The 27,563-nt window shown below is 52.8% G+C and overlaps 2 protein-coding genes and 1 long non-coding RNA gene across 24 annotated transcripts in view; 1 reads left to right on the forward strand and 2 right to left on the reverse strand.

The window, feature by feature from the left end:
* ST3GAL4 (ST3 beta-galactoside alpha-2,3-sialyltransferase 4) overlaps positions 1 to 20,199 on the reverse strand; it is a 36,064-nt gene extending 15,865 nt beyond the window's left edge. For 3 of the 20 annotated variants that reach the window (XM_074321212.1, XM_074321214.1, XM_074321209.1), the window contains exons 1-2: positions 20,002 to 20,141; positions 18,869 to 19,055 (exon numbers count right to left, since the gene is read on the reverse strand). The gene's annotated coding sequence lies outside the window, so the exon portion shown is untranslated. Of the gene's footprint in view, positions 1 to 12,791; positions 12,879 to 18,868; positions 19,056 to 19,649; positions 19,766 to 20,001 lie in introns of those variants that run through there. The other 17 variants (XM_074321192.1, XM_074321195.1, XM_074321193.1 and 14 more) reach the window with 17 other exon arrangements.
* Positions 20,200 to 20,478: 279 nt separating this feature from the next.
* LOC141569150 (uncharacterized) lies at positions 20,479 to 23,766 on the forward strand. The gene is made up of 2 exons (XR_012492573.1): positions 20,479 to 21,164; positions 21,283 to 23,766. It is a non-coding gene; the product is annotated as an uncharacterized LOC141569150 (long non-coding RNA).
* Positions 23,767 to 24,206: 440 nt separating this feature from the next.
* DCPS (decapping enzyme, scavenger) overlaps positions 24,207 to 27,563 on the reverse strand; it is a 41,190-nt gene continuing 37,833 nt past the window's right edge. Inside the window, exons 6-7 of one of the 3 annotated variants that reach the window (XM_019710479.2) lie at positions 25,946 to 26,003; positions 24,207 to 25,589 (exon numbers count right to left, since the gene is read on the reverse strand). In XM_019710479.2, the coding sequence (XP_019566038.2) occupies positions 25,477 to 25,589; positions 25,946 to 26,003 (171 nt within the window). In that variant the 3' untranslated portion in view covers positions 24,207 to 25,476. Of the gene's footprint in view, positions 25,590 to 25,926; positions 26,004 to 27,563 lie in introns of all 3 variants that reach the window. The other 2 variants (XM_019710477.2, XM_019710476.2) reach the window with 2 other exon arrangements.

The following is a 27,563-nucleotide window of genomic DNA, read 5'->3' on the forward strand; positions in this document are numbered from 1 at the left end:
CAGTGAGATCACAGCATGCCTGTGGGGAGCTGAGGCTTGACGTGGCTCCAGGCTCATTCCAGGCAGCAAAGTGCAGAGTAATTGACCAATTGCCCCACGGCCCACCAGTGAGCAGATGGGGGCATTTCTCCAGACATCCAACTTCAAGAGACATCCAAATTTGGAGGAAAAGGGGCCTGACAGGCTTCCCACTGCAGTGCAGCAAGGCTCTGTGTTTCCTGCTCTTGGGATCCACAGGCTACCTCCCCACCAGGGGCCCCAAACAGCCCAGCACTGCAGCTTCCGGCCTAGAAACATGGTGTCATCCACTTCATAAGCTGCCAGTCACAAGACACCACGGGGAGCCACTTAAAAATCAAATTTCCGGTGCCTGCTAGGGAGGGGCAAACGCTTTGAATTCCGTTCTCTGTGTGAGGAAGCTAAAGTGGTTTGGCGGGGTGCAATTAATCAGCCATGTGGATGACCAGGAAAAACATGGTGTGGCCCTGGACCTGCCACAGGTTCCTTCCTGCACGTTAAGTTCCCCTCCTCAGACCTCCCACCCAACAGCAAGGATCGAAAGGTAAAAGCACTACTAGAGATGGGGCTTGACCCAGCTCACCAGTATGGCCAGTCCCCTCCCCTCCTCTGGCCTTCAGACGCCTCTCCTGAAAATGGTGGACAGCCCCAGCCCTGCCCTGTCCCATGAGGTGGCCTCTGCTCCATGAGGCTGTGGAGTACTTGCATCGTGGCTGATCCACACTGAGGTGCGCTCTAAGTGGAAAACACACTGGATCTCAAAGACTTAATACTCAAAAAATAAACTGTCACCTTAAAATTATTTACACTGATCACTGAGAGAATATTTTGGCTAAATTGGGTTAAAGTATTAAAACTAATTTGACCTCATTGTTACTTTTTACTAATGTGACTAAATGACCATTAAAAATTTTTTAATTACACTTGTGGTTTGCATGTGTAGTTCCCATTACATTTCTATTAGACAGCGCCAGGCTAGGAAAGCTCCAAGATCCCGCTGGAAGCCCCTGGGGTGCTTATTAAGCTCCACATGCATCCTGGGCTCCACGTCAGGAAGGCTAAATCAGGGGTCTGAGATGCCTGAGGAGAGGCTTTGGTCATTCTGATTCACAGCCACCATGTGTACCACCCCGAGGTCTCTGCACGGCAGCCGAGAAGACCCCTCTCCTTGCCTCCATTTTGCTCCCCCAGCCATCAGGGCTCTGGCTGTGGAGGCACAGTTCAAGGAGACGTTGCCAGCTGGGCCCCCCTCAACCTCTTCCTGACCCTGGCATCTTGCCCAGAGCCTGCACAGGGCTTGTCCTCAGCAATATCTCACATACCACACCTGCCCAGGCCCATACAGACAGTCGTGTCTGAGCTGGCCAACAGGACACATGAATTGCCTCACCACAGCCTTCTCTCTTTCTCTGGCCAAGAAGCTGTGCCTGGGGAACTGGCCACTGCCTCGGCCACTTGCCGGATGTGTGACTTAGGGGAAACTGCTTTGCATCCCTAAGCCTCAGTCTCCCAGTCTGTGGAATGGAGCTAAACGGTGCTCAGTGAAAGGTAACTATTAGTAATACTCCATCTTTGCATACTAAGTAAAATCCAAAAGCTGCAACTGTGAAGAATGGGGAGTGAATTACACTATTATTAAAAAAAGAAAGTAAAGCACTGTTTTTCAGTCAGTCTGTTCTGTGACCAAAAGCACAGAAGTAAAGAACCTTAGACTGCGCACAGCTGACGGTCCACTGAACGGAGAAGGTCCCGAGGCCTCACCAGCACTTCCGAAATACACCTTCCTCTTCCCGAGGGGAAGAAGTTTAGCTCGCATGCCCCCATCTTCTCCCTGGCCCCCTCTGAGAATGGAGGTAAGGTCGAGGCCCAGGTCAGCACCAACAGGTTTACATCCGAATCCTTGTCAGGGCAGGAGTTGACTGCAGTACAAATGGTGGGGGGCATGCAATCATGGTGAGGACCCATGCCCAGACATCCCTTCCCAGCCACCCCTGGTCCTGGCCACTCTCATTCTCCCCAGCACAGGGTCCCAGACCCCAGTCTAGGAGACTCCTTGGCCCCACGGTCTGTCTCACCCCATCACCCTGTTTACTTTCCCTGTAGCAGTCATACCACACTGTCTCCTATACTGAGGAGACTGGACGCCCCAGGGGAGCAGGGACTTCCTTTGGCACCACATTTAATGCCAAACGCATGTCAGGTAATCGACAAATATTTAAATGAATAAATGAATGAGCAAATGAGCAGAATAAGTGTGAACAGAATGTTTCATCAAGTTAAAACATCCTAGACCCTTATTTGCAAATAACTGGGCATAAAAGGTTCAGGGGCTGGCTAGAGGCTCGGCTCAGCAGTTGGCAGAGCTAGGAAGCGCCATATGTTCCGCCAAACACATGTCATGAGCTCACCGGACATCATGATCACCTTTGATTGAGCCTAACCATTATCAGCCCAAGGCTGCTGGCCCACGTCACGAGCTGAGTGCAGCCAACAAACCCTGTATGCTCCCAGGAAAGCAACAGGCTTGCAGACCCCTTCTTACCCAGGAAACCTCCCTTCATCCTTACTTCTCCTCAAGAAGAGCAGCCTGGGCTAAAATGCAGGGCCCAGGCCCCAGACCTCAAAGCACCTTTGGCCTCCTAAAGGCAGAAGAAAGGGATCTGGATTCGGAAAAGGCACATCCACTTCTAAGACAGCTATCTCAAATACACACATTGCCAGCCACTCCACCAGATAAAGAGCCAGCCACCTCCAACTCCCAGGCCCCTTTGTGTTAAGAGATCTTGGTTGATTTCGATAACCATTTGGGCCACTAGGGTTTTGTTCTGGTTTTTTGCCTCTTCTTGTGCCTTAAATTCCCACTCTTACGTTTTAAATTCACCAATAAAGAGTTAAGTCCTTAGGCCTACAACCCTAGGCCTGTACCTTCAACCCCAATTAAAACAGAACCTCAGGCTCATTCTCCCCACCCCCACCACCCAACCTCACTGTGTGGCCCCAGGTGTGCAGTGGGAGTTCCAGGTCCTGCATTTTTCAGACCTTTATTTTTCCAATGTTCCTAATGACTATTGCTGAAGGACATCTTGTAATCATAGGAACCACAAGGCGAGTCCAGCCAAACACTGTTACTGAAAGCCTGAGACCAGTACTCACCTATTCTTTTCTCCCGGCCAATGGGTCTGCTGCACATGCCACATGGGACACACGCTGCCAGGGGACGGTGGAGGGCACTGCCAGCCAGACTCTGCCCTGCACTAAACGCGGATCCCATGGACTGGCCAGACTCAGGGCGCATGCTGGGGTGGGGAGGAGCATAGGGCCAGGAAGAGGGAGGAGGCCACATTGGAGACGCTGTTTTCTCTCTTCCTGGGCGCAGCAGCTCCTAGAGATGGTGCCCAGGCCCCTGTTCAGACCCCTCCCTTGAAGGGTCCCCCGTCTGCAGAAATTATCTCAAAGCTGCTCAGCCACAGGCAGGCACAGTGTCACAGTGGTTAGCAGTCTGGCCTTGGACAAGTCGGACACCATGCATATAAGCAACAGATACTTGTGTATATCCGTACTCCAAATCAATAAAAGACCAAGGAACCAAAGAGAATGAAGCACAGGACAGGAAAAGGAAAATCACAGATTAAACTCAAACACCTAATGGATATAACAAGCCGTTCAAGCTCACTAGTGAGCAGGGAGTGCAGATGAAAATGGAACGGATCATTTCTTGCATGTTGATGGTAGGAGTGCAGACAGAAACGCTTGGAAGGGCAATTCACAGTATCTAGTAAGGCTGAAGTTGTGCACACTTCACAATCCAGTAATTGCACGTTTGGGCACAGCCCAGAGTAAGCCGCCCTGGACGCATGTGCACATCCAGCAAGGGTGTTTCTCCCAGCACCGTGGCCCAGTGAAAGAACGGGGATGTCTTACATGTTCGTGAGTGGAGGGAAGGCTGAAGAAACCGTGCTATATTCATACAACTGAATACTACACAGCCATTTAAACGGAACTAATTACTCTACATGGATCACTTTGGATAAGCCTGAAACATGATGTCAATATTTTAAACAGTGTTGCAAAAAGATACATAAACATGGATCCATTACAGTCTGCGCTGCATAATGACTTTTCAGTCAACATACACAATGGCGGGCCCATAAGATTATAATGATTATAATGAAAACTTCCTATGCCTAGGGACATTGTAGCCATCTAACGTTGGAGCACTATGCATTACTCACGTGTTTGTGGCACTGCCGGTGTCAACAAACCTACTGTGCTGTCAGTCACATAAAAGTATAGCACGTGCAATTACATACAATACATAATACTTGATAATCATAATAAATGACTACTATACTATACTTTTACATCTCAATTTACATCTCTTGACTGTATCATTTTCTCTTGTGCTTGATTTAATCTCGTGTTTTGTACAGTAACATACTGTACAAGTTTGCAGCCCAGGAGCAGTAGGCTCTAGCATATAGCCTGGGTGTGTAGTAGACTATACCATCGAGGTTTGTGTAAGTGCACTCTGATGTTTGCACAATGACGAAGGAGCCTAACCACACATTTCTCAGAATAGATCCCTATTAAGCAGCGTGTAACTATACTTAAAAGTGAAAAACCTACAAAATTATTCTATGAGTGTGTGTGTAGATGGTTGGCACTGTTTTGTGTGTATGTGTACATGTGTAAATACTGTGTGTGCATAAGATAAAATAATAAAATTTAGGGGTACACCCAACGTTTAAGGAAGTACATGCTGGGAAGACGAGAAAGAACAGGGTAGGTTGTAGAGACGAAGTTTTAGTTTTGTTTTTGTTTTTCCCTTTTTTCCGTCTCCCCAGCCCCACTCTGGTTCAAGCCATTGTTTCTCAGTCTAGTTGTGTAGGACACAGCTCCCTGGCCCAGGCTGGTGTTATGAGCCTTGCGCTCCCCCCGGCTGAGGCAGTCGGTCACCGGCAGCCGCTCACTCACAGCAGCTCACGGCAGCTCTCGCTGGCTGCTCGCGCTGGCCATCGGCCTCTCATGGCAGCACACAGCAGCCCACAGCAGCTCACACAACAGCTCACACCAACCTTCTGCTACTCACAGCACCCCAGCTCCAGGGAGAGCCATTGTTCACAATCTTAGCTGTAGAGGGTGCAGCTCACTGGTCCATGTGAGAGTCGAACCGGTGACCTTGGCGTTAGGAGCACCGCACTCCAACCACCTGAGCCACTGGGTCGGCCCAAGCTTTAGTTCTATACTTGCAGTATTTTATTTCTTAAGAAAAACCTGATGTAATATGGGAACATTTGAACATTTGTTAAATGTGGCTGGTTATTGCTGGGGTCTGTGATATTATTTTTCTTGTTTGGAATATGTTCATATTGGGATGGCCAGTTAGCTCAGCTGGTTAGAGCCTGGTGCTAATAACACCAAGGTTGCTGGTTCGATCCCCACATGGGCCACGGCGAGCTGCGCCCTCCTTAAAAAAGAAAAAAAAAAAGAAACATGTTCATATTGAAAGAAAAGGAGTAGAGATTTTTAAGACAAAAATTTAGAGGCTATGAAAGAAAAAATTGATATACTCAGCTACATAAAAATAAACGTGAGTAAAAGGGAGAGAGCGCAGTTAACAAATGAAAAAAAGGGAAAAATATCTGTAATACATGTGTAACAGACTAGATAATTCCCTTAACCTAGAATGTGCAAATCAACAAGAAAAAAAAAAAGAAAGAAAAGAGGGGCAGCCGGTTAGCTCAGTGGTTAGAGCGCGGTGCTCATAACACCAAGGTCTCTGGTTCAAGTCCCACATGGGTCTGTGAGCTGCACCCTCCACAACTAGACTGAAAACAACAACTTGCCTTGGAGCTGATGGGTCCTGGAAAAACACACTGTTCCCTGATAAAATAAAAAATAAAAAAAGAAAGAAACAAAATTCAAAAATTGGCCAAGGACATAAACATACCACTTACAGTAAATGTAACAGGCACATAGGAAAAGATATTCATCTACATTGGAAAATCCGTGTGGTAGACACCATTTTTCACTGATATTAACAGCCAAGCTCCAGAGGTCCGGGAGCCGTGGCTGCTGCTGGAGCTGGACCAGCAGGCCTCTCTCAGATCACCTGCTGGAAGTGAAACCTAGGGCAACCTTTTGGGAGGTGCATTGGCAATTCCTGGGAATTCCACTGCTGGAAGCGTATTCTACAGAAAAGTTTCCTTTAGCATGCACAGTCTTTTCCATCCAGATCTTCACAGCAGCCCTATCTGTTAACAGCGAAAAATGGATACAACTTGACAATCTGTGCAGAGAGCTGTTTGGCTGCATCACAGCACAGACAATGGGACACTGTGAAGCTGTGAAAAAGAGGATGTGAACCCACGCATGCTGTTATCGTCACATGACCTCCAAAGCATATTACTGATTTACTACAAGGTAGGTGGAGAATAGTGTTCTGTGTATCTCCAAATGTGCTCTTAACAAGAGACATATGGGCATACACGGGTATGTCCGTACATCAATAGATTATTTGGAAGCATTCAGAAAAAATTAAGGTGCTTGCCTCTGGGGACCGGGGTCTGGAACGGAAGAGACAATTTCTTCATATACCACTTTATACATTGACAGTTTTATCATATACCCTTGTGCATATTTAACTTTTTCAAGTGGTGAGTACGATACACTTTCAACTAAAAACTTGCTGAAAAGAGAAGGATAAAAAGTCGAGAATATAAACTTCAGCGTCTTGCGCACCTGGGCCTCGATTCCGACGGCCCACTCACTAACTGTGCTGGACAAGTCACGTCTCCAGGTCTCAGGTTTTCTGTTGGGTCAAATGGGGATTAAAAACACGGCACTACCGTGTTTGTTACCCAGTCGCCGTGCTGGGTAAGAGGAGCTCTACGGATCATTATCATGGAGAAGCAGAAGCCTCCCCTGCCCCTCTCACAGACCCAGCAGACACAGGCCACTGCGTCCCTCTTCAGGTCCCACTCCACAGGGCTGCCAGGCAGTTATGCACAGTGTGCACGGCCAGGCCTGGGGGCTGAATGGGGCTGAGTCCCGCCCTCCCTCTGCTTGTCAAACCACTTGCCTTGGTGCAGGGCTGTGTCCAACTGCAGGGGTCATTGATTCTGCTTTTAGGAATGCGCTGGACGGGCTAGCAGCAGTGTCACTGAGAGCAGAGCCATTTAACCCTCCCTCTTCTCCTCGCCAAATTAAAAACCACCCAGTGCAAATATCTGGGTGTGCACAGATGGTGGTTTGCCAGAAGCAGCCTTAGGGAAGTTAGACACAATCAGCCCATCACTATTTGTCTTGCTGTGTGTCATTTCCACTCAACTCACAAAGATATACTTTTTATGCCTTTCTAAAGCAGGTGTGGTTTCTGTGAAACAGACTCCTGCCACCTTTAGCCCAATGGTATTTAAGCTATAAATCTACAGCAGCTGCTCAATGCTCTAAGTGAGGTCACCCTGAGGACTAACCCCATGTGGGTCCAGGAGAACCATAGGAGGCCCCTTCCGCCTCCCCTACGTGCTCCTCAGAAGGGCTCCTTTGGAAGAACAGCCCTGTGCCAAGGAAGGCTGGGGTCCCAAAGTCTCTTGAGACACAGTGAGGCCGGGCAGTCCAGCAGAAGCTAGAGCCGACAGGAACTGTGGGTCTACCGCACGCAGGGCACCCTCTCAGACTGTGTACTACAGCAGCAAACATAGAAACAGGCCTGTGCTCCTGGCATGTATACGACAGACACACGACAAACAAATAGCATCATGTAACAATGATAGAGACTTGAGGCCAAAAAAACAGGACAGTGGCACAGGGAGCGAGCTGGGGGCAGCTATCTCTCTCAGCTCTCTGACCTGAGTGAAAGGTGGCCGTGAAAAGAATGTGAGAAGAGGGGTGGGGAAGAAGGTTCCAGACTGAGAGGAGAGCAAAGACCTGCGATTTGTCGGGTGTGAGGAACAGAAAGAAGTCCAGTGTGACTGGACACAGTGAGGAAGAGCTATAGGTGGCACCAGGGAGGCCACACAGGTGGGCAGTGGAGGATATCACAGGCTACCCCGGAGTCTGGACTTCACCAAGGTTCCACAAGAAGTCACTAGAGGGCATCCACAGAGAAGCAACACTGCAGTCGTTTTTTAAAGACCCCTGAACTGTTCTGTAGCCGTTCGGCAGAATCCCATTTCATTTATAAAACACAGTGGGGTAGTCCCCTTTTTACGCTGATTTACAGAAGAGGAAACTGAGGCACCGAAAGATTGAACTAAAGGTCCCAAGATCAGACAGTTAGAACGTGATAGAGCCAGGAATAAAGGATTCAAGCAATCTGGACTGCTCAGAACCCCTATACTCTGTGCCACCCAGGGACCTGGGGTGAGCTGTCTGAGGTCGCGATGGACTCTGTGACCACAGGCTGGGTAGCCCAATAAGGTCCCACATCTCTTGGAGCCTCAGGTTCTGCATCTGTGGGATGCAGGTAGCAAGAGCAAGTTCTGAGCCTCAAAACACATCCTGGAATTGACAGCCCACAGCCTTAGTACAGACTGTGCCCAGAGCCAGCACTTGGCCCCTGGAAGCTAAAGATGATCCCAGCCTAGGCCTCCCTGAGTGCATGGCAGCCCCTCACCCCTCAAACTCTGCCCACCAGAGCAAAGGGAGGGGTCTGAAACTACAGCTCCCACTTCGCCTACGACCAAAACTGCACTCACCTCTTCTTTTCTCCCGGCCAATGGGCTTGCTGCACATGCCACATGGGACACACGCAGCGGCCAAGGGGTGGGGGGCACTGCCAACCAGACTGCCCTGCACTAAACGCGGATCCCAAGGACTGGCCAGACTCAGGGCGCATGCTGGGGTGGGGAGGAGCATAGGGCCAGGGAGAGGGAGGAGGCCACATCGGAGACGCTGTTTTCTCCCTTCCTGGGCGCAGCACCTCCTAGAGATGGTGCCCAGGCCCCTGGTGGGTTCCACCTGACAGCCATCTCAACGGGGCTTGGCCACAGATCCTCAGGTGGGGCAGAGATATGCCCCCTCTGCTGAGCAGCAACCCCTCCATAGCTTCTGGGGGCTGCCGGGTCCCCTCTGACAGAGCACTCTCTTCCCCTACCCTGTAGAGCAGGGCACTGCCCACCAGGCTCCAGAAGCAGCACCCTCTTCGCTCGAGTAATGCATTACTTCCAGAGTGATGTTCCTTCTGCTAATTATGTCCCCTCTCCAGAGCAGGTACTCTCGAAGTCCCCACGCAGGGAGAGTGGAGGACAATGTTCAGACCTGGACTCCCTACAGAGGTGGATAAAATTCCAGCCCCAGGCCTTGAATGTTGGCTGTTTTGGAGCATCTGGAAGCAACCAGGATTCAGACACAAAAACCTCTCTCCCCTGGTCCCTCGTGCCAACAGGGACCCTCACTTCTACAGACGCAAACCTCCCTCCTTCCGTCACCAGAACATCGAGTCAGCAAACGGGCCTGAAATGGTGGTTCTGAAATAAGGAGATTTCAGGGTATCAGGAGGGAACGGGGTTAGAACTGCTGAGGGTGGGAACAGGGAAAAGAGAAATGCTGTCCTGTTGGTGTGGGAGGGAGGGGGTGGCAGAGCACTGTAACAGAGTCTCTAGAAATGAAAACGTGAAAAAGGAAATCAAGACCTCCATTTCCTGCATCAGCCTGCCCCCTGGGAATAGAGAAGCCAGTAAGAGAAGCCCTTTTCAGCTTGTTTCACATCGGTAAGGCTTTTTCAATGAACCAATTGTATCTAGGACTCTCCTCCCAGTAAAGGTTAAGGATGAGGGAAAGGGAGGGGTGGCTAGCATTCTAGGTGCTGCTGGGGAAGGTGCAGACCTTCCAGGCTGTGCAATGGTCCCTCTAGCCCAGGGCCGAGGGCAGAGAAGGTGGGAATGCTGGCCGGAGGGCTGGCTGATGCTCAGGCTATCAGAGACGACCCAGGGCCACCTCTGTCCCTGGGTTCACCTAGCCCCTCTGCAGCAATGAGAAGACAAATCTGAGCCCCCACAGCTCCATCCATATCCCAGAGCCAGGAGGCACCAGGAAGACATTGAGCCCCTTCTCAGACCAGCCCTGCTCTGGCCCCCTCAGACCCTCCTGTGTCAAAAACCTACAAACACACTGATCCCTGCTCAAATACAGGTGCACAGCCCAAAACAAACACACAGGAATTTGGTGACTTCTGCACACACATGCACAAACACACATGCACTGCTCACTCCTCCTTCACTGTCCCGACCCCAGCCCAACATACAGCTTCTGGGGGCTGCTGGGTCTCCTCTGCCGGGGGGCTCTCTTCCTCCATCCCCAGCGCAGAGCACTGTCTACCAGGCTCCTTCACCAGTAAGCTCCAGCTCCAGCTGAGTTTGTTTGTCAGGTTGAAGGTCCCTGGGGCTACCAGCCGGGGAGCCTAGAGCTTCCAGAAGAGCTGGGAATGGCTGAGCCAGCCCTGCGGGGATCTCCTCACCTCCCAAAGTCGGGTGAAGAGAAGCCCTCTGCTTGGCCAAGCCCAGCTCCCAGGAAGAGCCTGCTCCTGTCCCTCAAAGGAACTTGAGGAGGGGGCTATGGAGGAGGCGGCTATAGGAAAGCAAAGGCAGGAAGACACAGAATCGTAGGGGTGTCCCCAGGGGGCAGGGGAATGTCTTGGGCTGCCTGTGGTCAGGCAGGGGGCAGATGCCGCTGCCCCCGTGGAGGGCATCCCTGCCGCCCAGCACCCTCACAATGCTCACTCACCATCCTCCTTGCCCGTCCTGGCACCTAATCCTGGTCTGGATGATGTGGGTGATTGGGACTGTTCCAAGGCCCATCCCTCACAGATCCAGGAAACTCCTAGGCCCTCCCCCAGCGGCCTCCCTCAGCCTCACACCTTCTGGGCTGAAGTCCTGAGGAGGCTTTGGCAATATCAATCATCCAGGGCCCCAGCCCCAAGGAGGTGGTAGGAGGGCAAGACGGGGCGGGTGAAGGCCTGGGGACTAGAGTCCAGAGTCTAGGGCTTGTTCAGCAGGTTTGGACTCGCCCACAACACATCTCCAGAGAGCAGCACCCGGGCCAACAGTATACACCCTGGGCAGACACCCTAAATCTAATTGACAGTATACCGGGGTCAAGCCAAGTGCCAGAACCCTAGGTTCTCGGTCACTCATGCCCAGGTTCACGTACTGGTCACGAGTGACAGAAACCCAGGGCCTCACCAGCAGCATCTCCTCCCTGCCCTTTACGGAGCCACCCTCGTCCTCAGGTTGGAAGGCTATGACCCCGTCCATCCACTGCAGGCTGGGGACAAGCACTGCCCTTAGGGCCAAATCAAATCCTTTCCAAGGAATCCTGGTGACAGAAAAAGGCTCAGAGAAACTGAAGCACAAAGAAGATGCAGACCCTGAGAAAACCCAGGAGACCAACCGGCCACAGGGGCCCTGGCTCTATCTGAAGGCCCCCCCGCCCCGATCCTCCCGGCCTCTTCTGGGCATCGTTTCTCCCACCCAGGAGCTGACAGTGCCCTGGTACAGGGCATCTCCACCCCAGGAACACATCGAAGCCTGGCCAGCTCACCTGGCCTAACTGGCCTATCAGTCTAGCTGCTCCGGGAAGAGAACATTTTCTTCTCTATTTGGACAGCTGCAGGGATAATGATGGTGAGAAGAGAATGTCTAATTATTGAGAGACAGGAAGGGCAGGAAACAGGACCATAGGGCCTCGAAGCAGGTGGGCTGAGGGTCTGGAACTGGGGGGCGTCTTGGGTGGGAGGATGAGTGGGCTGGGAGGGGCCTTGGGGCCAGCCTGACAGGGTGCAGGGAGAGCGTCACTGCAAAGCACGTAGCCAGAGGGGCCTCTGGAGCCAGGCCTGGGGCGAGGGAGGAGGGAACTGACATCCAGGAACTAAGGAGGGGAATGATTCCCATCTTCATGGAATGTGTTCGGTTACAGGGTAGGGCTAAGGATGGCCTCTCGGGTCCATCCCTACACCCCATGTGGCCTCACTCCCACACAGGTCCAGCAGCCCCCCTCAGCATGTCCAAGCTGGTAGGTGGGACTCAAGGAGAAGACAAGGCATCGACAGGGCAAAGGTCAGAAACCTGGACATCACGTCCTTCCCACCCCAGGAGACAGGAAGTAGACTAGTAGGGTCAAGAGAAACACTTTTTCTCCTCCCTCTTCCAGCTCTTCTTAATGGTCTTTCTCTTTTTCACTCCCCTCCCTTCTCCTCGCAGACCCTGTCCTCTCTCCAGCTACCCCATCCTGGTGTCTCCCTGTCCCCATCTCCACCTCCTCCCGCCTGCCTCCCCCTGCCCCCCCACTCCGGTTATGTAAGGGGCCTGAGAACACACAGAGGGAGCTTTGTTGTCAAACCACATCCATACGGCGCCGGAATCAGCCGGCGCAGCTGTTCCCCATTCCCTCTGCCTTGGCAGGGTTGAGACGCCGGGCAGGAAGCCCCCACACGCCTCCATTTTGGGAGGTGGGGTGGAAAACACTGGCCCCAGGGCCCCAAGGCAGCTGAATGGGTGGCCAGGGATCAGTCACCACTGGATGGGACCACAGCAGGGGACCAGCTGGCCCCCAGGAGAGAACAAAGCCACAGTGCAAAGCCAGGGTCACAGCGACTAGAGAACTCTGGGCTAGGAGCCGGGCTGCATGCTGACAGGCCTGGAGCGGGCACGGACCCACACAGCACACCATGTGCTCGTCCACATGCCCGTGTTCTCTCTCACATGACCCACGTCGTGTGTGCATGCACTCACACAGACACGCATCAGCCCAAGCTCGACACTGCGTCTGCTCACCTGGAAAGCGGCTGAGCAGAAACCTCCTCCCTGCTCTCGCCAGCCTCCTCCATCCCAGCAGGTCCCTCTGGGGAAAGGGCTGGAGTTCTGGAGAGAGGAGGGCAGAGGTCAGAGGCCAGCAAAGCCCCACTGGCCAGCTATTGTTTGGAGACCCTCAGGCTCCAGGACAAGCTCCCGCCTTCCTGTCCAGAAAGATGTGCCAGGAGGTGGGTGAGGGCCCAGGGTGCTCAGCTGCCGATCAAAGTGCTCCATACTTTGGGCAGGCAGTGCCCCTTCACCAAACTCAACCGCTGGAAGAGCCATTTTGCTCGAAAATACTGGAGCTGCCCACAACAGAAGGCGCCCTGAACCTCACAGCCCTGCAGGGCGACCCCCCAAGTCCCACTGCCACTGTCAGGACAACGGGGATGCTGAGGGCTGGGAGCAGGGGGGAGGGACAAGGGGAAAGAAGGAGGCAGACAGGAAGGAAGACGGCTGACTGAATCTAAAGGAGGAAAAGAGAAGGACAGCAGAAGAGAATTAGAAAAAGACAAAAGGACCAAAGAGGGGACAAGAGGGGAAGGACGGAAGTAAGTGTGGAGAGAAGAGCCCACACAGCCTGGGGGGACAGGCCCCCACTTTATGAACGCACCCTCCTATCGGCCCTGGGCTCCCCCTCTCAGCCCCACACACATATGGAGGAGCCGCAGAATAGCAGTCGTCCCAGCCCACGGATCCCCGGTCAACGTGGGCTACGCCCCAGGGGCTTCAGTCTCAACAATCCTGGATCTCTGGGGCCTGGAGAACTGAGAGGCTGAGTGACACCAGGGCCTTGGAGGCAGGAATGAGCTGGACACGGGGGTTGGGATGCAGGGACAGAGAGACCAGGGTCCCTCCTGGTGGGGGAAACACTCTGTGACCTTGAACAGCAAGTTACTTTTCTGAGTCTCAGCTCCTCCGTTTGCAGAAAGAACTAGTGATTGAGTGGCGACTGGGTGCCAGCAGGGTGACAGGTGCTGGGGATACCACCGTGAGGCAGTGATACCTCCCTAGGCTGAGGCCGCTGGGAGCTTGCGAATGTTTATCGCATTTGTGCATCAGAATCTTGTGAGATGGGGCAGATACTAATAGCCCAATTAACAGATGTGCTGCGGTCACACCACTGGGAATAGACGGAGAGGACACAAGGGATGTCCTCAGGAGTGGCTCCTACATGGCCACCTGCCCCTCTCTCCTGGGCCAGAGGGTAGACACTCTCCATTCTCTGCCCTACCCACAAGCACATAAAATACACCAGCCGGCATTTGTGGGGCACTGAGTGCTATGTAAACGCTCTCTCGTTCAGAAGTGTGAAGACACCAGGAAGGGGAAACACGCTATCTACAGGAAGACACTCCTGGCCCCTGCCACCCACAGCACTGCCCCACCCCACATCTGTTTGTGGCTGGTGGTTGGGTTACCACCCCTCTGCAGTGCATCTGGGCTCAGCCGGGGCACAGGGTCCCCTCATGTCACAGGAGTGGGACCTGAGGGAAGTGGAGAGTGCAGGAGGAAGGGACAGTGTGCTGGGTCATCAGGGAGGCTTCAGAGAACAGAGGCTGGGAGCAGAGGCAAGGAGGTAAGAACTCGTGCGTATGCTACTGGGAAAATAAGAACAGTCTCACTGGAACCAGATGGGGGCTTTCAAATACAAACAGTTAAAGCCAAGAAACCCTCTGTCCCGCTTTCAAATGAAATTTCATGTGAAAACCCAATATGTCGAAGGAATAAAAGTGGATTTGTTTGGGTTGAAGCAAGAATAGGGGTGAAAGCCGGCCAGTTAGCTCAGCTGATTAGGACGCGGTGCTCTTAACAACAAGGTTGCTGGTTCGATCCCCACATGAGCCACTGTGAGCTGCGCCCTCCACAACTAGACTGAAACAATTACTTGACTTTGAGCTGATGGGTCCTGGAAAGACACACTTTAAATTTTTTTGAAAAGTTAAAAAAAAAAAAAAAAGAATAGGGGTGAACCCCTCCTCCCAAACCCTTCCTAAGAGAGGGTTCTACCCCCAGGGTGCCTTTCTTGGCTCCAATAAGAAGGAGAGGACTGATGTGGGGGACGTGTGGGGTTAGGACCAGTCTGTGCAAGGACCGGAAGGTTGGACTGAAGAGGGGTGACAGGGGCAGCAATGTGACCAGCTGACCTCGGGCTACAATGGAGGACATGCCCTCATGGGGCAGACTCCTGCCCATCCCCACCTGGAGCTCCTGTCTGCCTCCCCTGTGTCTGAAATAGGGGGGGCCCTTTTCTGGCAAACAGCTCACCTGTCTGAAAGGCAAGCTCTTATCCCTTTGCCCCAAGGAATGCGAAGCAAAGCAGGACTAGAGTGAAGACATAGTCAGAAACCTGAGTTCCATCTTCCATTCATTCATTAAACAAATATTTATTGAGCGCTTAGTACTGGCTAGACACCATTCCGGGCATAAGGAATATAGCAGCGAACATGACAGACAGGTTTCTGGAGCTCACACTAAGACCCTTAAATCGCAGCGAGTAAAACGCCTTAAAAGCTTCCACGGCCATCCCACACCATGAACGTGCCCCTCGGTCCTTGCACTGCCCATGGACCGTCCCTGTCACTCACGGGGCAACACTTGAACGTCTTCAGTGGCAGGGTGCTAGCCCCTCCTCAGGCAGAAGCTCCTGGAATCTCCAGACGGACGCACTGAGGACCCTGCTGCTGTTCCTCCCCAGCCGGCAGAGGCGACAGAGCATTAAATGCACTGTTAGAATGTGCACGTTTTATTTTATATCAAGACAAAATAGGAGCTTCATCTCTAGTTCTGCTGGTTCCGAGTCAACTGCTTGGGACGAAAGGAAAAATTTGGCTCCATTTTCACCTGTCCAAGCTCCTGGATCCCTCAGCCTCTGCCATAGAGAATGCCCTGTTTCACTTCCCTCCCATGACCCTGGAGCAGCCAGTCCCCAGCGCTCCCCTCTGGCCCCACTGCTCTCCTGCTGTCCCTTCCAGCCAGGACTCCTTCCTCCTGATCTGCACGACCTTTAAGGGCAGAAGGGAAGCTCACCACTGGACTGAGAAGCAGGTCTTGGAGGAGCCACTCCGGCTCTGAGCAGCGTGGCAAGGCACAAAGGTGTTCCCACCTGGCAAGAATCTGGGGATACCAGGCACCGGGAGAGGCCACCTCAGCAGGTTCCCGTGTTCAGACCCCACAGGGCCCCTCCCCTTACCCAAGGGTCCCCCTGGTTGCCAGATGAGACCTTGCAGGCTGCCTCCTTTCCAAAGGCAAAGGAGCCTGGGCGGGCCACATGGAAGCAATTACCATCAGGAAAGGGGAGAGGTGGGGACGGGGAGGGGCCAGCAACGGTCGGGATGGGGGGAGGAGGAAGGAGAACCCTGCCCTGCCCAGCTGAGAGGGCTGGACTCAGGGGATGGGGTACCCGGATGGGCAGGCCAAGATGTGGGATTCAGGGCAGCACACAGAGGTCCAGACTGGAAATCAAGAGGGTCTTGGTCCCTTTTGTCACCGAAACACTGGCTTTGAACAAACCCCTTCACACCTGTGAGCCTCCTCATGGATCACAGGACAGGTGAGCTGAGCACAGGGAGCAGTGGAGAACTAGGCTGAAAAGTGCAGGATTTGGAAACAAGCCTGGAAATGAGTCCCAGTTCAGCTGCTTACGAGCTGTGTGACCTTGGCCAAGTACTTTCATCTTCCGGAGCCGCCATTTCTTCATTTACACACGGGCTTAATGGGAAGAGCTGTGTGAGGCTTACCCGAAGTGATGCAAGTAAGTGTACTGCACACCCTTTGTTTTTTTTTGAAGTTTATTGGGCCAGTGCTTGATTGACAAATGGTAACTACTTTTGTCATTTGCTAAGTTCCAAGGACAGGTGTTGACAGACGCTGCAGGGGCAGAAGACCCCAGGCAGGCAGCTCATGGGCACAAGGCACCAATGCTGCAGCTCTTGGGACCCACATCCTGGAGGAGTGTTTGGACCCAAGGCAGAAACAATAGTGTGCTGGCCCAGCACTCTGCAAACTGGCCCCAGTCCTCTCTCTAGCCATCACCATCCTCCCAACCCTCCCCACCCACAGGAAAGCAGATTGAGGAGCCTCTGGCCCACGTGGTCTTTGGAGTGAAGCTGCAGGAAGGAAGAAGGGACTATCTAACAACTACCGTTGATTCTGGGCCTCTGCAGCCAGGCCTCCCTCACACTCAAGGCCTCAGGGGACACTGAGAGCTTCTCCAGCCCGCACGTCTCCTCGGCCCAGCAGCAGCACCCTCCTCCCCGCTGCGCCAGGGGCAGAAGCCAGGGCTTCAGATTCTAGAGCACCCACATCCTCTTTCTGCAGGGCAGCTTTGAGGGGGTGGGTGGGCACAGACGCAGTGACCTGGCTGTAGGTCTCCTGGTCCCAGGCAAGGGGCTGAGACTAAAAGAAAACCTCCAGCTCTGGACACTGATGTCTCTCCTCAACCTGAAAGGCAACCAACCCCAGGGAACCAATCTGAAGCCCCAGGACATGTGGCTGAGGCCCAGGCATCACACACTGCTGCTTTCACTTGTACCTACATTTGACTACTTCCTCCATCTACAGGATAAAGGGTGCCACACACACACACACACATACACACACACAGAATGTGGTAGGGGTCAGGAGTGATTCTGAGGCCAGCGGCAGCCGGCAGCCCTATTGGGGGGTCATACAGAACACTCCTGCAGAAGTGCTAAGCCCCTCTGGTAAGGGGGGTGACAGAGGAGAGAGGGGAACTAACGACGACAGCCACCAAAACCTGCCTACGCTAGTCATTTCCTCAAGGCAACTGAAAAAACTTCAGGCCAAGGCCCTGAGTCTTGGGAAGGAAGGCGGTCCCTGAGAGCCAACTAGCACTGCAGGGAACGGTCTAACCATAGGGCGGCTGAGCGGGTTCTGTTTTTCTGGGGGCCCCACCCTTCACCCCCTGACATCCCTGCTCTCCAGCACCCTGCATCCATCTCTGAGGGCCTGGAAGTTCGGCTGGGCTCTGGTGGCAGCCTGACTAACATTCTGTAGACCTGGCCCTCAGATTCTGGGACACTGATCTGGAAGGTCCCTTTCAGGAGGCTGGAGCTCCCCATCACCGGTGGGCTGGAACTGTTTTTTTGTATTATTCTGAGGGGGTGACCCTTCCCCTGGACGGAGATTGCACACCTCGGAGCCACTCTGAGAGGTAGAATTCACAGCTCCACTGGGGCAGCGTCTCAGAGGAGAGACCCAGAGTTTGTGCCAGATAGGGGCTGGGTGGGCACCCAATGCAGGGTTGATGCCAGGCCTGTGTGGGTTAAATCCAGAATGACCACAGGTTAAGCTGGAGCACAGAAAGGGGGTCTGGCCTCTCCGCTCCTACTGGGGGTGGGGGGGACATTTCCAGAATTTGTTACAATTCCAGAAAGGAGCAGATTCTCAGTTCTACCCAGAAAACTGGATCCTAAGAGTCTAAAAGGGCTGGGAGGGTGGAGGGGCCAAGGGATTGTTTCTGAGGAGTGGGGAGGGAGTCACTGCTTTGGGTCGGGAAGGGGTGAGGAAAGGAAGGGAAGGCAGCCCTGAAGGCTTCCTGGCCCTGGGCCTCCACTCCCAGGAAGGGTGCCCTGTTTGTCCTGAGCAGCAACCCACTCCCCAGCTACTCAGGCCTCTCAGCCCACAATCCAAGCAGGCAACTCTCACTTTCCTCTCCTAACTTCTCCTTTCATTTACACTCCCCTCCTAACCCCTGTCAATGTGGACTCTGGGGAGCTGGCCCCAACTGTGGCTCTCCTCAGCTGCTGGATGGACCCACGGCCCATCGGATAATCTAAGATCTCCCACCCAGCACGTTGAGGCCAAGGGACAGGACACGAAGAACACTGGGAGTGGAGGCAGCAGCAGAGCGGAGAACAGGTCAGAGGGGCCTGCACCACCTCAGCTTAGGCAGGAGGTATTCCCAGCAAAGAGAAAAAGCCCCAGAAGTTAATTTATAGGCCCCAAACGGCTGGCACCTCCCAGGTACCCTCTCTCGAATTATGGGGCAGGTTTGGAGAGAGTGTGTAGGAGAAACATTACTAACAAACACTTACAGATCTCTTCCTCTGTGCAGGCACTTTTCAAAGCACTTAACGCATACCAATTCATTGAAAACTTCCCTGGCACATGCCAGGGCCAGTGCCTGGAGGAGGCAGGTAGCCAAGTACAGCTCAGGAGAGAGGAGCGCTGGTGTGTGCCTCTTGTGACAACCTAGTTCATACTAGGCTCATTCCCAAGGCTCTGCAAAGAATAAGTTGGCTTGAACTTGGCGTCCACACTGGTGCCTCCCTCCAGCGGTGGAAAGCACAGGCTTCCCTGAGTCGGCTGTGGGGGTGCCAGCCTGTGGGTGGCCATGAGTTCAGACATGCACACTGAGAACCCCAACAATGCCTACACCCCAGCCTTCAGGAAGGAGCCCCCAGGGCCAGGCCCTTGGAACTCTGAAACAGAGGAAGCAGCAGCAGCAGCAGATCAGGCCTCCAATGGCCCAGAAGAGCCTCCCCCAAGACTGGGGATGGAGGGGCAGTACTAGTCCTGGCAGACATGTTGGCAGCTCCCAGCTGGCCCTGCCAGCAGGGGCTCCAGGGGAGGGACCCAGAGCAGACAGCTGACACCAGGGATTTTGCCCCCATCAGTACCCCACCATCACCCCAACCCACTGCCCACCACCCAGGGAGCTCTGAGCACAGTGGCCTAGAACCAAAGACCCCTACAACGTGGACCTGGTGTCCTGGGCACAGCCAGACTGCAGCTAGCAACCTCCACCTTTGAACTCTGCTGAGCGACCTTGCAACTCCTGCCCACACACACGGACCCAGCGCAGCCCGTCGTCACCTCCAGCAAAGCTTGCCCACGGACGTCCTGGGCTCGATGGGGCAGTTGTGAGAGAAACCGGGGCTCAGAGGATGCTGAGGGTGAGGCACCTCTTCAGCCTGGGCGCTGGGTGAGGGCTGGAAACTTTCCGGATAAGAGGACCGTCCCGTTTGCTCCCTCCGAGGGAGCGAGAGAAACGGCTTCCCGCGAATATCTGGTCCAGAGAAGGGATCCCAGCCTGCGGCCGCCCTCCCGGCCGGGACCCAGCAGCGCCCACGTGCCGGTCCGACCCCCACCGGACTGCGCGGGATTGGAGACCAGCACCCGGCCCTAGGCTTCCCCCTTCTCCGCGGGCCCGGAGGCGCGTACTCACCCGGGCGGGCGGCTCCGCGCGACTCCGAGATCCGCTAGGCGCGCGGCGGGCGCACGGGCTGGCGCTGCACTCGGCTGGTCCCCGTCCCGGGCGCGGGGCCGGGCTGCGAGCGGGCCAGTCCGCCTGCGGGGAGGCGGGGGCCGCGCCGGGCCGGGCGGGGCGGGATGCGCCGGACACGCGTGCGCACACCACCCGGCGCAGATGGGTAGCCGGCGGGCGGGGCAGGAACGGCGGGAGAAGGAGGAGGAACGGCTTGCGGGTCGCACGGGCGGGGCCGCGGCCGCGGGCGGAGATGGGGGCGCCGAGACCCGGGACGGGGCAGAGGGGGCGATAGGAGAGCTGGGAAGCTGCCTGCAAACCGCGCCAGGATGCGATGTGTCCGCGCAGCCTCCGCACACCCTCCCGGAAACAATGAGCCCCAACAAAGGGTTCTCCGCTCTCCCACGCGGTGAGCCGTGTCCCTCCCTCACTCAGGAAAGTGAGGCTGGAAGAGGGGGCCTTGTTCAGGGAACCCACCTCCTATTGCACAGCGGCCAGGTAGGTGCTCTGCACCAAGACCTAGGCCCTTCCGATGCCCTATTCTGGACCTGCCCCCCAAACTGCTCCTTCTGTATCCCTTTTGCACGCCCTATGTTGGCCTAGAGAAAGTTTCTCAGTTTCTGTTCCTTGCGGAAGGCACCAGGCATCCTGTCTCCAGGGGAAACTCCATCAGGCCCCTGACCCAAGCTCCTTAGGCCCAGACATCCCCCTATCAATCCTGGGAACTACTCAGGCTGAAAGACCACAGCCCAGGAGTCACCCTCTGGGCAATCCACAGTCCCCCACCCCCCACCCCACACACTTTCATAGGTGAACAGTGGTTACTGAGCCCCTGGTGTGAACAACCTGGTGCCGAGGGATCCAGAGGAATGTGTAAGACTCAGTCCTGCCTCCGAAAAGCTTACCATTTAGCAGCGGACAGAAGGGCTGCCATAGACTCCCATTCAAGAAGAAGCAGGGCAGGATGTGACTAAGTGTAACGAGTGAGTAACAGTAAGTGCAAAGGGTAACAGTAAGTGCAAAGTCCTGTACAGTTCAGAGAAGTACCAGCTCAAGACTCACTTCAGGTGAAACTCGGAGGGCTTGTCTGTTAAGAACACATCACTCAGGAAGCTCTACTCCAGGTGAGCAAACTGGGGCGGTGGGCCTTTGAGTTCTTCCACAGAGGACTGTTCCATCCTAAGTCGTACTCTGCATGGTATTTTCTGCACTTCACTAATGTCTAACTTAATTATGTTTCAGTGGTACCTCTGGCTTTGTCGAGCATTCATTCAAACATTTATTGCTGGTGGGGTCTGGAACTAAGCTAGGTACAAAGACTACAGGACTCAAGTCCCAGCCCTTGACAAGTCCAGAAGCAGAGGGAAGATCCTTCCTGCTTTACAGGTGGGAAAACTGGCCCAAAGCAACTAGGTGAGTCTGGCATAGCTGAACTGAGAAATCAGCCCAGCTTCTAAACTCTGCTAACTCTTTGATGAACTAGATCTAAAATGTTGGCAGTTCTTGCTATGAACCACATAAACTTCACTCTGCCAGACAATAGAACTGAAGGGCCAACTTTTGCTCCTGAATACCTGATTTCCAACTCTACCTGTCACTAAATAGCTTTAGTTGTCTTACTAGAAAAAAAAAAAAAAGAGGAAATAACTGTGCTTATTCGAAGGGCTACTGTTGGTATTAAATTAGGCAATGGATATGAATTAGCTCTGAAAGTATAATGTGCTCTAAAAGTGTGAGCTGTTATTACTCCAGTGAATCCCTCCCCTAACAGATAGCTGTATTTAGATCTCCCCCGCCCCTCTCACAACTGCCCTCCCCCCTCCACTCTGCTCTCCCCTCCCCCCCACACACACACTCAGTTTATCCCAAGTCTGGTTACTGGGTGCCCAGAAGCTAACTGTAATTCTGGCTCCTCCCCTTAGGCCACAATGTGTTTACTCATGATCTGTCCCCTCCAGTTTCTTAACAGCACAGCCATATGCTTAGTTAGATGCCCAGCAGCTAACTAATGTCATATATACTCATCTGTGGGGCAGGAGGAAGGAATTCTGGTCTTTTTCAATCCACGCACTGGGTTCTGGAGCCATCTGGAGCCCCACCCAGCTCCATTGCACCCCTTTGGGCTCACTTGCACAATGGGAGCTGCTCAGCAAGAGGCAATGTGATGGGGCAAGCAGGGCTTTTGTTCCTGGGGATTGTTCCTCTCCGAGGTTAGCTGTGCCAAGTGCAGGTCAAGACAACCTGAGGAACAGCTGTGTAGGTCCCAGTCCTGTACAGTTCAAGCCATGTTGCCTCCATTCACCTCTCTGAGTCTGTCTCTCCCGTGGGGGAGGCGGAGGACATTCTCAGGCTTGGGGAAAGCAGAGGGAGGAGACTGGAGCCAAGCGCACAGGAGGGGCAGGTGCATCTAGAGCTAGAAAGACCTGTCCCGAAGGCTCCTCCCGGGCAGGCAGTGGGTGAAGGTAGGAGGCTTGGAGCCACTTGACAAGTGTGCCTTGCAGGCTTTGGCTCCTGTCCCTCACATGTGCCACGTTAGCATCCTGCCCACCGGGAGGAGGGAATAGCAAGATGCCGTTTGAGGAAGAAATAAATCCAATCCAACATCTCAGACGCTTTTAAAAATAGTAACTCCAGGATGGTATTTCAGCTCCTATTTTTATCAGATTTATATGGTTGGACCATGGAGTTGAGCTGTTCCCAGGGTTCTCAATAGCAGGGACATCACTGTTGTAGTCTTAGAAACCTGCCCGTTGGCTGAGGCTAAAACGCATTGCAGGAACCTTTAGGCTGGGAGAGATCCTGAGAAATTGCACACAGCCCTTGGCTCTGTTTAGGGCCATGATCAATCAACCACAGAGAGTTTATGACTTTTTTTTTTTTTTTTTTTTTTTGCCTTGAAGTCTCTTGGTTGCCATGACTCCACTGAGTAATCTAGGATTATGCAGCCTTCCAGTTCTTTTTAATATCTAGCCCAAATATCTCTGGTGACATCCTTTTTGGCCCTTTTCACAGTAGGAAAATAGCAGCTAACATTTACTGTGTGATTACTGTACATTTTCTGTACTGTCTCGACCCGCACTTGGCACAAAATCCTTATTTAATTCTCACAAAAACCGTCAGGGTATGCATGGTTACCACTCCTAGTTTAGGAGCAGTTATGTAACTTGCCCAAGTTCATACTTGGTTATGGTGCAGGTTCTATGCCAGAACCATCAGACCACACTGCCTCTCAGAGGGGAAACAGAACGTTAAGAAATTTCTTGTGAGTGAAGAGGACCAAAGTTTTGTCTTTTGGGATATTGATTTAAAGCTGGTAATTAAGAAACAAGAGACTCAGAAAGAACCTTTGATCCTCCCCCCTTTCTTGCCCAAGAGATTCAGACAGAAAATCCTGCTTCAGGCAGGAAGTATTACCATGCTGCCGTAGCCTAATTTGAATTAAGTATGTTAAATAGGAGGGCTTCAGGCAGGGGCCTGTTAGCTGCCCTGTGTGTCGCATTGTTTCTGAGTTGCCCAGCCAGAATTTGCCTGCCCTGTGTGTCCCCTCTTCCTCAGCTACCTGTAAATCGCCCATTCTCACTTCTGAAATCTAAGACCCTCCACCCCCTCCTTTTCTCTTTTGTCCAGAATGTCACATATACTCAATGTTGCCTCACTGTCTTTGGAATGTTCATGCTTATATGAATTCCCGTGTGCATGGATTAAAATTGGATTTTCTCCTGTTAATATGTCTCTGTTAATTTGATTATTAGTCAGCTAGAAGAACTTAGAAGGGAGGAGGTGTGTGTGTGTGTGTGTGTGTGTGTGTATTTAGCCCCCACATTAGCCTTGACTTTCACGGTCTTGAAGGAAAAACTGGCCAGTGTGCTAAATGTCTGTGTGCCCCATGTTAGAAGCTAAATTCTGGGTCCCAGCCATGCTGAGACAGGTTTCCCTAATTGCTGGGCTTTTACTGTGCTAGGTATTTGGCTATCCAGTTTTAGCCTAGAAGTTAGGCTTCTCTTGGCATAAGCTCCCATAGCCCCCTCTGCTTTTTTCAAGGCACTCACCACTCCTGTAATTACTTTGTAACTAATTAACGCAGATGTTCCTCACGAAATTGTAAGCTCCATGTGAGCTCTAGTCCCCAATTCTTGCTAAAAAAATAAATTGAAAAGTAAGGTAGATATCCAAATTCTGTTTATTGAATTGAAACACTTTAAACAGATTCAGTCCATGCTTATTTTTTAACAGTGGTTAAAACTCGGTAGCTTCAAGTTTATATAGGTTTCAAATCCAATGTAATTTCAATAATAATAATAACAGAACAAACATAGGGTTGCCAACATTTATTTTGCTAAGTAAGGATATCTAAAAAACAGCTACCATTAATTATGACCATCTTCTTATAAAAGAAAGGACATTTTAACATTATGTGGACATGTTTGGTATAAACATTTAGTCCTTTCTGAGAAGGAAGACTTAGCAGACCTACATCAACCTATTTAGAAATAAAATAGATACATTACAATGTTTTGGATATAGAAGTATCACGAGGAGAAATATTTTCAATTACTTTCTATGTAATTGTTTCTTGATTTGTTTCTCAATTTGGAGTTCTGTATTCCACAAGGACATGCAAAGTGGAGCTTAAATGTCCAACTCATTTCGAAACGTTATTTTTCTCAGTTTCATGAAGGAATGTTGACAAATATAGAACACTCAGCAATTTTGCTCTATAAGACAAATTTGGGCAAACTGAGAGGAGCCAAGGAACAATAGCAGTTGTTCCCTTCCTTCTCCAACCAAGCCAATAAGAAACAGGGCCAAGCATTGGGGACTGACAGCCAGTTGTAGAGTGGTCCAGGGTTTATCTGGGAAGGGTGACATCTACCACCGCTCCAGCAGACCAAGGCACGCCCATCGAAGGCACGCGATTAAACACACAAGGCACGCTTTCCAGCCAGAGGACAGATGTATCACACAGCCCGAGAGAGGCCAGCATGTGCTAGTTGGTCAAGGTGGGGCTCGGGCATGCTGGATTTTGCTAGGGAAGCTCTCTCAGGAGAGACAGGATATTAGGTTCTGCTAAGTGATAGGGGGAAGCATCAGGCAGAGGCTAGTGGCTCTTACTCGGCATCCCCTGGACTGAGAACCAGGAGACCTGGATTCAGAGTCAAGTTCCTTTATCTGCAAGTGAAAGCAGTTGCTGCCACCTGGTCCAGGCCCACAATGCCGAAGGTGGAAGGTTGATGGTCGGGGGGAGCTGCTCTTGGACCCCTACAGCCTCTGGGAACAGAGACTCCCCAGAAATGACCGGGAAGTGGAATGTGTGGTCAGAAAGAGAGGAGACCTGCTACGGGCCCTCTGCAAGTTCAGCGGAGGCGTAACAAGGCGACTGGCCTCTTGGCTTGGCCAGTTCTTACCTGTAGCTCTTCAAGATTCCCAGGATTCAGGTCAGATGGCGTTTGCAGCGAAGGAACTTCCAGGTTGTGACAAAGGCCAAGTAGTTATACAACAGAGGGAGAGTCTGCAGGATCCATTCCATGACTCACAATACATTGGAGCCGCTGTTTGATAGAGTAAAAACAAATACTCTTTATGGGCAGGGGTACTGGCCACACCTGGGGTTTCTGGGGGCAGGAGGCTGAACTCCTGAGCTCTTGTCCAGAGCAGTTTCCAGCTTGCAGGGCTGCTCCCTCCCTGGGTCTTGGTTACTGCTGTTGCAGGCACTGGGGCACAACTGAGCCTGGCCCCTCTGAAAGCTGTCAATCCCGGTGCGCCAGCACCATCCCCTTCCTCCCAGCATGAGAGGGGCAAAGCCGCCTCCCTCTGGAACAGCCCTTACCTACTGTCTCACCCTGGGCCCTCCCCTTCCCCTGAGCCATGCGTCTGGAGGGTACTTACTACCTGTTCCCACCATCACCTGTCATGCCAGTGCATGCAAGACTGTTGGTGGAAATCCGAGAGATGGCTGAGTAAACCTGTGAGGAAGGAGGCGAGATAGGACAGATCAGGCTAGGAAGTCAAATCTGGAAGGGCAGGAAATGCCTTCCCAGGGCACAGGTCCCGGGAGATGGAGGCCCATCCCCTGGGAGGCTCCGGCCATCTTCCTTCCGGTTCAGGATGTGTCGCATGTTAGTCTTTTCCAAGCATACAATTCTGTGTGAAGAGAGATGAGACCCCCGCTGACAGAACATGATCGCCCAAGAAGAGGATGCTCCCGGGATTGGGTCCTGTCACTCTGCAAGGAGGGGACTCTGGGTTTGCGTCCCCTCCACTCCTCCACTTGGCATTGATCTTCACAACAGTTCAGAAAGGGTCTCGTCTTCAGGCCTTCCCAGGTGTATTTTTCAAGACAAGCCAGAGTTCCCTTCCAAGCCAGCTGGTTCAGCTGCTATCGTCTCCACCCAGTGGGGGCAGCAGGTGCCCACCCCACTGCCGCCCTCCCCCTCTGACCCCGCCCCGCCGCCCTCAGCCTCACTGCCTTATTCCCCTTAGACCGCCCTGCCGGAGATGGCCTGGGTTGGACAGTGTGCCTGGTACTGTCGGGATCCGAAGCACACAGTGTGTTTCCTAGAGTAACCTTTTACACCAGACTCTCCCGTGTACCTGCTGTCAAGGTACCTGCTCTCAGGAGTTGTCAGTTTTCACTCCGGTGTTTGCCTGTCTGAACCACTAGCCGGAGGGTAAGGGCTTTGCTTTAGTCACCTCTGTGTTCCCAATTCCTAGGCTGCTGTCTGGCGCAAGCCAATCAGCAAGTTCATCGTTTATGATAAGGCTTCATTATCACGCCTGACGCTTACACGGGTTGAGTCGTGGATCCTCACCCCCAGGCCCCGTTACAAAGCAGCAGGCTCAGGACCCTTTGGGTCTTATCCAGTGTTATGTGTGAATGGCAGCTCCAGGAAGAGAGACGTCTGACTGTTTGTTCACCACTCACCAGTATTGGGGTAGTGCCTCGCCTACAGTACGTGTTCAATAAACATTTGACGAATGAATGGATGGAGCTCGGCTCTGAATCACGGTCTCCTGGTTTTCAGCCCAGGGCACGCACAATAAGAGCCACCCTGTCCTCTGCCTTTTCTTCCCTCTTATCACACAGCAGAGCCCAACATCCTGCCTCTAGCGTTTCCTGAGAAAGACCCAGTATCCACTAGCCCCACCTTGACTAACACATGCCAGCCCCGTTGGCTACGTGATACATATCCTTGGTGCTGGAAAGTGTGCCTTACGTGTTTGTGTTCATGCCTGCTGAGCTTGACAGGGGTGTGTCATGCCTGTGTCCCGGCTGTGCTGGAGTAGTGGCAGATGTTACCCTTCCCAGAAAAGCCTCTGATGGCTCCCTACCTGTAGTCAGCTTCTGAAGTCCCTTCCTGGCCTCAAGAGTCTATGAACAGGGACCTATGATGCCGGTCACACCTTGAACCCGAGCCCCTCAGGGCTTCTGTACCCCCACCGCACGCATATCACGTGCCCCTGCTGGTTTAATTTTGTACTTGATCTTCTGGCTGCTCCATGCAAGTTTGTTTGTCTTCTTGCCT

Source organism: Rhinolophus sinicus, linkage group LG16, assembly GCF_036562045.2.
Source record: "Rhinolophus sinicus isolate RSC01 linkage group LG16, ASM3656204v1, whole genome shotgun sequence".
In the NCBI taxonomy this organism is placed as follows: Eukaryota; Metazoa; Chordata; class Mammalia; order Chiroptera; family Rhinolophidae; genus Rhinolophus; species Rhinolophus sinicus.